The sequence below is a fragment of the Lipotes vexillifer genome, unplaced genomic scaffold, assembly GCF_000442215.2.
Source record: "Lipotes vexillifer unplaced genomic scaffold, Lipotes_vexillifer_v1.1 scaffold926, whole genome shotgun sequence".
Lineage (NCBI taxonomy): Eukaryota > Metazoa > Chordata > Mammalia > Artiodactyla > Lipotidae > Lipotes > Lipotes vexillifer.
This window is the reverse complement of record NW_006798085.1, coordinates 1,131,102-1,139,994: the sequence shown is the minus strand read 5'-3', so window position 1 is coordinate 1,139,994 and position 8,893 is coordinate 1,131,102. Positions and strand designations below refer to the sequence as shown.

Below are 8,893 nucleotides of genomic sequence, written 5' to 3'. Positions count from 1 at the left end.
GGGCCAGCCTACTGATTCAGCCTTTCTTCCTTTTACTTTTTAGCACAATCTGTTACATGTTCATTTCCCCTTTCGTTCTTCACTAGGTCTGTAACTTCCCCCCTCTTTTGTAGTATAGTATAGTGGTTAAAAGCATGGGCTCTGGAATAGGATCTGGATTCAAAGGAGTTGGGTTCAAATCCCGTGGTAAGGGAACACTAAAGGGCCAGTTACTTTAATCTCTCTGAGCCACAATTTCCTCATCTGTAAAATAAGGATATAACAACACCTATTTCTTACGGCAGTTGTAGAGAGTCACTGAGAAAATGCATATAAAATACTTAGCACATGGGCTTCCCTGGTGGCGCAGTGGCTGGGAGTCCGCCCTGCTGATGCAGGGAACGCGGGTTTGTGCCCCGGTCCAGGAGGATCCCACATGCCGCGGAGCGGCTGGGCCCGTGGGCCATGGCCGCTGGGCCTGCGCGTCTGGAGCCTGTGCTCCGCGGCAGGGGGGGCCGTGGCAGTGGGAGGCCCGCGTACCGCAAAAAATACAAACAAACAAAAAAATACTTAGCACAGTCATCTGGCAGGAAATGAGCACTCAGAGAAGGTAAGGTATTATTGTTTTGTAATTCATTTAACGTTGAGTCCCTACCTAATGATCCCACAGTGTCAGGTGCTGTGCTGAGGTAAACAAAGTCGAACAAGATACTCTCCCTGACCTCAAGGAGCTCTCAGGCTACTGAGAGACAGCTGTGGATAAAGAAAACCATAGTCCAGTACTGTCATAAGGAGATGAATAAAGTGCTGTAAGAGCTAAGAGGGGGGCACCTCACCTGCAGGTAAACGATCAGGAAATGCTTCCTGGAGGAAGTGATCCTTCAGCTAAGTTGTCAGTACTAAATATAAATTTGCCAGGCAGACAAGGGAGAGAAGGACATTGCAGGCAGAAGGCACGACCCATGTAAATGCATGAAGGCCTAAGAGGACATGATAGTTTGGAGAACTAGGAGAGTCTGCTAAAGGTGGAGCTTAGGATCCATGGGTGAACAGAATGAAAAGGATGTCAGCAGCAGGTCAGAAAGGATCAGAAATTCAGGTATGGAGTTTGACCTTTAACAGAATGCCCCCCTCAGGGCTAAAGTTATTCCATTCTTACCAAATTCCTATTTGATTATTTGTTCACTGGTCTTTCCCATTGAACTGTGGGCCCCTTAAGGGCTCAAACCCAGTGTCTTGTTCTTTGAATTTCCAGTGCCTAGAATTTAGCTAGCACATAACTAATGTGGAAAGGAAGGGACCTCTGCAAGGTCACACAGCTACTCAGTAGCAGAGGTAGGACTCAAATATCAGTCTCCAGAGTGTTTTTAACTGTTTTACCACATTCTTCAGAGTTGGATATAAAAGTAGGAATTTAAATCTTTCATTTAATTCAGTCTTCATTGTACTGGAGTTTTTCCTTTCATGGCTTAATGAACTTCTTGCTACTAGTCAGGCAAATTCAAATCTTAGAAATACTTAGTGAAGATAGTTTGAACACTAGGGATTAAGTCATTACTCCATATATAATTTTTGGCAAGTTACAGCCTGCTCTTGGCTTTACACTGTGCACAATTTGATCTCATCTAGTGTTATTGCTGGCATTACAGGTACAAATAACAGTAGAACATTACTCACTCGAGACAAAACAGCAGTAGACCAAAGAAGGTCTAAATGGCCAAGCGCCTCAATTCGGACAGGCAGGAAAAGTCTACTATATGATTTCTCTCATGACTCACAAAATTTGTCTAAGAGAACAAATCTGTGTTGATCCAAACATGACAAATGAACATCCATCATTTCGATCGGGGAGTCACAACAGGAAATACTTGAAAGGTCATCTCATTTCTACAGCTATGCACAGATTACTTAAAATGCTTTCTACTCTTTTCCTGGACTTTAGTTTCTCCCCATTCCCACTCCCTCTATATACTGTTGACCGGTTAGCCATCCTAGCTCTGCGACTTTGGGCAAGTTACCTAACTTCTCAGGGTCTCAGTTTCTTCATCTGCTAAATGAGGGGGCTGTGCTAGATTAGTGCTTTTTATACTGTGTTACTTAGAGCCCTCGAGTCCCTCAGAAGTGCTTTGGTGCCTTGGGTGCCACTGCACAAGTTGGGGAAAAGATGGGCTGAGTTGGCAGGCTTCTGTGTATCTAGTTCAAACACAGCAGCCCTTTTAAAAACTATGGGCCTGTCTAAAATTTGGTTTGGAAAAAGAGTTCTGCTATTACAAAAAGTTTAAGTGACATTATACTTACAAGATTTCTAAGGCCCCTTCTGGTTCCCCTAAACTAGGATTTTTTTAAAAAAAATCTCTCATACACAACTGGGATTTAATGTGAAACACAATAAATGACTCATTTTTGTTATTACTTTTTTCTAACCACTTTTTAATCTTGGTATTATCTCAATAAGATGCAATTCAATATTTAAAATGATGATGTGAATATATGATATGCACTCTGAAAGTAACTGGCGATTCTCATGAAGACTGTCACTTTGAAAGCCATAGAAAAATGGCTTACAAAGTTCAAGACCAGACTCAAATTCTGCATATTTTTTTTCTCTTAGGCAACAGTAAAGCTATGTCTTAATCCAAGCAAATGTGCAGGAACAAATTATCTTTAGTCTCACAATTACTGTTCCTAAGCCTCCTTCACAAGTACTATCTTTCTTCTTCGTATTCTTGGCCAAGGCTGACCCTGAAAGTTCAGTTTACAAGACTCATTAGAGGTGCCAGACAAATCAAATTGGTGATTCACCAGAGCTTCCTTTCCTCCTCAGCTTCTAAAGCAGGTTGCAAGGGAAGGCGTATTAGAATCACCTGGGAAGCTTTTTCAACCCACACTTATGCCCCACTCTCCTCTCCTTCTTGCCAAGCACTGGTTTAGCTTGGGGCTTCATTCTGTCCCACATGAAAGGCCTCTCCATCTTTTTAAATCCTACTCAATTTAAGATAGATGGAGTAAAAACAATTGAACTTAGAAGACACTGGCTTTGTCACAAATCGTTGGGCAAGTCACTTATCTGGTCTCAGGTTTTTTTCCTCTGATTTTTGAGATCCTCTTCCAACTTTGAAATTCTGTGACTGCATGTCATGTCTAAGAAGCTTTCTGACTACTAACATAAAATGACTTGTCATTTCTTGGGTTTCCAACAACCTATGCAGTACAACATATCCCCTAGTTATATACTGTCCTATATTGCCCTCTAGTTGTTTTTACATGAAAATTTTTTTCTTCTCAATGATAGTGTAAACTACATTTAGTTTAAAAGCTTATTTTCCAGGGCAGGCAACATGCATTTTACTTAAATTAAATCTCCTAGGACAACTCGGGGTGTGTCCTATGGTAATCAGTACATATTTATATTGATTTGTTCAAAGCAATGAGGTCCCTTCTTTCAAAGTCCTGGAATTATATTTTTACATCAGCGCTGTACAGTAGCTGTTAGCCACAAACGTGAACCTAATATGTAATTCTAAGTTTTCTAGTAGGCACATTATAAAAGTGAAAAGACACAAGTGAAATTAATTTTAATAATATGTTTAACCCAATATATACAAAACATTAGCATTTCAACATGTAGTCAGTGTAAAAATTATTGAGATTTTTACATTATTTTTTCGTAATAAGTTCTCAAAATCCGGTGTATATTTTACATTGAAAGCACATCTCAATTCAAAATAGCCACATTCAAGTGCTCAATAGCCCCATGTGGCAAGTGGCTACCGTGTTGAACAGCGCAGTTCTGCGTAATTGAGCTGCTTTCCAAACCGATCACTTATTTTTCTATTCATATAATGACACTGGGCACTTAATAAGTACCAGGCACTTAATAAGTACTGGGCTAGCCGGAGAGGTGCAAAAATTAATCAGACTCATAGTGGTAAGGGAGATAGATTTGTAAGTCACTAGCTGTAATACAATGTGGTAGGTGTTCTGATAGAGATGCACAGAAAATGTTCATTTGGCGGGGGAGAGGGGCTCAAGGAAGCTTTCACAGAGGAAGTGTGTGTGTGTGTGTGTGTGTGTGTGTGTGTGTGTGTGTGTGTGTATAGGAGGGGTGACAGTAACTTTTGAATGTGTGTGTGTGTAAAAGGGGTTGGTAACAGTAACTTTTAAATGTGTGTGTAGGAGGGGTGAAGCGGCGGGAAAGAGAGCAGGCGAGGACTGGCTGCGAGGAACCCAGAGCTGCGGCTGCTGGGTGGACGGAAGCCGGAGGGGGGCGCTACTTGCACAACCCTGGCCGCCCCAGCCCTTCAGGCCAGGGACAGCCTTGCGAGGTAAGGCGCACGCCTGGCTGAATCCGTGGGCGCGCTCGCGCCTACCCTCTCGCGGCCGCCCTAGCTCCGAATTCAGCCTCGTCACACCCGCGCTTCAGAGCCTACGGCACTGCCCGGACCCGGATCGGCGACGAGTAGCCACGCGAAAAGCAGCACCTAGGGTTTGCTTGTTTGCGCGTTGTGTGTCTGTAACAGATGCCTACTACTGGTAATAGGCAGCCTGGTAAAATGAGTTTATGGAAACAGTTGCTCGGTTTAGCTAACAGCCGCTTCTGGCAGTTGCGCGACGCTTAGTTAACAGTGGAGCCGCTGGACCAATGCTGCGCCCCTTCCGGTTTCGTTGCTGGCAACCCAGCCCATCTGTCCCAGGGCCGGAAGTGAGGTTTTGCCGTATTCTTCCCTGCCCCAAGATGGCAACAGCCGGAGACGAGTTACTGCCGCCGCGGCTCCCCGAGCTGTTCGAAACCAGCAAGCAGCTTCTGGACGAAGTGGAAGTCGCGACTGAACCCACCGGCTCCCGGCTTATCCAAGATAAGGTGTTCAAGGGACTGGACCTCCTGAAGAAGGCTGCCGAAATGTTATTGGAGCTCGACTTGTTCAGGTATGGCGAGAGGGTAGTATGACTGAGAACGTAGGTAATAATAGTTACCAATGGCGGAACCATTGATCCTGGGTGCAGGAGACCTTTAAAACCCGGAGCCTTTCTTTCCTGCCGCCCACTGCGACCTTGTGTACATTGTTTACATTCTCCACCTCTCTTCCGAGATACTTAGTATCACAAGATTCTGCTCCCTAGTGTTGGCTATTTGCATAGGCATTGGGTGTGAGTGCACAGCCACTGTCAGTGAAGAAAACTGGCAGCTGTTCCCGGTGCCTCCTCCCTTTGTCCCACCCACACCCCCACCCACACCCCAGCCCTTCCCTCCCCCAGGAAGCCAGGGCCACAGTTTGAATGCCCAGCCAGACTTCACAGCCTCCTCTTTGCTCTTTCCAGCCGAAATGAAGATTTGGAAGAGATTGCTTCCACCGATCTGAAGTACCTGATGGTGCCAGCATTTCAAGGAGCATTCGCCATGAAACAAGTCAACCCCAGCAAGCGTCTAGATCATTTGCAGTGGGCTCGAGAACACTTTTTAAACTACTTAACTCAGTGCCAATACTATCATGTGGCAGAGTTTGAGCTGCCCAAAACCAAGGCCAACTCCGCTGAAAATAACACTGCTGATTCCTCCATGGCCTATCCTAGCCTCGTTGCTATGGCGTCTCAGAGACAGGCTAAAATAGAGAGGTGGGTCATTTGAAGACTGCCCAATGGCAGTGCTGTTGGGGGGGAGGGGTGCATGTTTTTTTTTTCTGGGGGGGTGGGAAAAAATGGTGTGTGTCACTCTTTGGGTTCTTATTTAGCATAGGCCCTGGTGAGAGCAAACTCCTGAGTTTTTCAAGAAGCCTCTGCCTTGGTTGAAATGACCATACCTAACTGTCAGACCCCTAGCACCTTATGGTTGCCAGCAACAGCAATGTGGTTTAGCAGAGTGTCTCCCAGTCTCTCCCACATCACAGCATAGCAATACTCACATGGTACAGTGAGGTAAGTATCTCTGAAGGGCACAAATATCTTGTAGCTATAGTCCGTTTATGGTCAATTGATTGAGAAGCTCTGTTCTAACAATACTGGATCAGGTGTATAACATCCTGAACTAATCTTAGTACTGGCATAGCTTCATTATGTGACCTTGAACACCTTGCTTACTCTCTTAGTTTAGTTTTTTAAAAAGAGTGCTCACAGTGTTTAGGAGCTATGCTAGGCACCGGGGATTCAAACTGAGTATGGGCGTTTGTATGGATATGGGTGGTGTCTGCCTTGGAGGAGCATACAGTGTGGTGAGGAAAAGAGGCATAGAAACAGTATAAATTATAAAATGATGTGATAGGGAAATGCACAAGGTATCGGGAGAGCAGACAGGAGGGGCACCTAACCAAAGAGGGAGCAGGAGAGAGCAGAAGGCTCCCTGGACGAGGTGACTCCTGTGATGAGTTGTTTAAGGATGCATAGGAGTATCATCTAGAGGAAGAGGAAAGGAGGGCTTTAGCCAGCAGAGATAATAGCATTAGTAAAGCTACAGGGACATTAAAGACCACAGTGCTGGGGTGGGGAACAACCGTAAGCAATTAGGTGATGCTAGAACACAAAGTGGGTGGTGAAGAAGGGGAAAGAATGATGCTGAAGAATGTTGTAGGGTTCAGACCAAGGAGAGCTTGGGGTGTGAGGAAGGTGAAAAAACGACCTTGTTCCTGAGAACTTGGGAAGGGGGTTTGAATCCCAGCTCCAAATTTTAATCATTCTGATTTGGGGTAGGTTGCTTAATCCCTCAGTGTCTTAATTTCCCCAGATGGCAAATTGGATAATAATAGGTCCTATAAAATAGAAGAGAAATGCATAAAAAGCTCTTACCACATTGTCTGATACAGTAAGCACTCAAAGTCAGCTATTGTCGTGTCTTTGTAGCCGAGTACAGGTTGTGGAATGAGAGACCTGGGTTTGAGACCCAGCTTTACTTATAAGCCATTGGACTTTGGGTAACTTATGTAACCTGTCTGAGCCTCAGGTTTCCTCATATGTGAAGTCTAAGTAACAGTGGTACCTATCTCATAGGGTTAAGAGGCATTAATAAAATAAACCACGTAAAACAGCTAGCACAGTATCTGTTACATAGTAAATATTCTATAAATGTTACCTATTATTAGGCCATGCTAAAGAGCTTGAGATTTGTTTGGTGACTAGGGATCCACTGGAGGTTTTTTTTTTTTTCCTTAAAGAGTAGCAAGGTCATATTTGCATTTTAACTAGCGTACTCTAGCAGCAGTTAGGAAGCATTCTGAGGGAGAAATTAGATCCAGTTAGGTCACAGAGGTGATGAGACTTTACTACTGCACTGGCAGAAGGGATGGAGGGGATATATTTATAGGGTTGAATCTGCAGAAAACGATCAATTGGTTGTGACAGGTAGGGTAGAATGAAGCAGCAAGGAAGATGTCCATGTTTCTGATGTAGGTGGGTGGCTGTGGAACTCATTGAGATGGGGGAATAGAAGAGGAAGACCAGATAGGGGAGAGTATGAGTTGTATATTGAGACATGTTGCATTTAAGGTGCCTAGGAGACATCCAAGTCAAGGTATCTGTAGCATGAAGCTCAGTGGAGAGGCCTGGTCTAGAGAGCTGAAAATTGATTGATTCATTTAACATATTTATTGAGCCTTTACTGTGTGCTAAGTAATGGAGACCCAGACAAAGTCCATGCCCTCATGGAGCTCTTGTTTTGGTGGAGGAGACAGACAGCTAGTAAATAAAAATGTGATTTTAGGTGGTAAGGGCTTTAAAGAGTAATAAAGTATGGTTAAGAGCTAGTGAGTGACAGAGAATGATTTTTGAGGAAATGGGATAGACTGATACGAAGTGGAATTCAGTATCATGTCCTTTGTGAGAAGGTAGGGGCAGCCCGTTGGCACATAACAGGTAGTTTAAACAGTGAATTTGGTATCCAAATAATCGTAATATATCCAAAAAAAAAAAAAAGACTGTAAATGCACTAGAGAGATACAAATGGTGTTGTGGACAAAGACCAGGGAGTGATCACATCTGGTTGGAGGGTTAAGGAAAAGGTTTCCGAATGTAGTAGCATTTGAGGTGAGACTAGAAGGATGCAAATTAAAAATGCAAATTACAGGTTAGCCTGAATGTAAAAGTAATAATACTCATTGTAGAAAGTTGGAAAACAGAACATTTTTTAAATTAAAAATAAGTCTTGGGCTTCCCTGGTGGCGCAGTTGTTGAGAGTCCGCCTGCCGATGCAGGGGACACGGGTTCGTGCCCCGGTCCGGGAGGATCCCACATGCCGCGGAGCGGCTGGGCCCGTGAGCCATGGCCGCTGAGCCTGCGCGTCCGGAGCCTGTGCTCCGCAGCGGGAGAGGCCACAACAGTGAGAGGCCCGCGTACTGCAAAAAAAAAAAAAAAAAATAAGTCTTCATCCTAGCACTCAGAGATGAGCTTTGTTAACTATCTGATGTATTTCCTTCCAGATACATAGTTATTTTAGTTAGTAAATTTGGAGGAATACCATAAATATAGTTTTTTTATCCTTGTTTTTAAACCTAACATCCTGTTTTGATTTCCCCATGTCTTTTGAAGCCATGGTATTTAATGGTTAAATAGTATTCCAGCTTACAGTCATATCATAATTATTTAAACTAATCTTTTATTGTCAAATGCTTAGCCTGTTTATGGGTTGATTTTTTATTTGCTATTCTAAGTAATGTTATGAGGAAACATAGCTGCATCTGTCACTGTTCCTGTAGGACAGATTTCAAGAAGGACCAGTGCCTAAATCAAAAGGTTTGAATATTTTGACTCTTGATGGTAATTATATTGCTTTCCACAATAACAAAGTTTCAAAGTATGTCCCACTGCAATAGTACTGAATGGCAGCACTTAGAAAATTCAGATGGGCAAGCAGGAAAGATACCTCATTGTTTTGATTTGCATTTCTTTGGTTAGAAAGCTTGATCTTTTTTTTTTTTTTTTTTTTTTTTTT

At 43.5% G+C, this 8,893-nt stretch overlaps 1 protein-coding gene across 2 annotated transcripts in view; it reads left to right on the top strand.

Annotated features, from left to right (window-relative positions):
* Positions 1–4,262: 4,262 nt before the first annotated feature.
* The window catches only part of IGBP1 (immunoglobulin binding protein 1), a 38,862-nt gene continuing 34,231 nt past the window's right edge, over positions 4,263–8,893 (top strand). Inside the window, exons 1-2 of one of the 2 annotated variants that reach the window (XM_007470132.1) lie at positions 4,263–4,905; positions 5,299–5,592. In XM_007470132.1, the coding sequence (XP_007470194.1) occupies positions 4,622–4,905; positions 5,299–5,592 (578 nt within the window). In that variant the 5' untranslated portion in view covers positions 4,263–4,621. The remainder of the gene's footprint in view (positions 4,906–5,298; positions 5,593–8,893) is intronic. The other variant, XM_007470133.1, reaches the window with a different exon arrangement.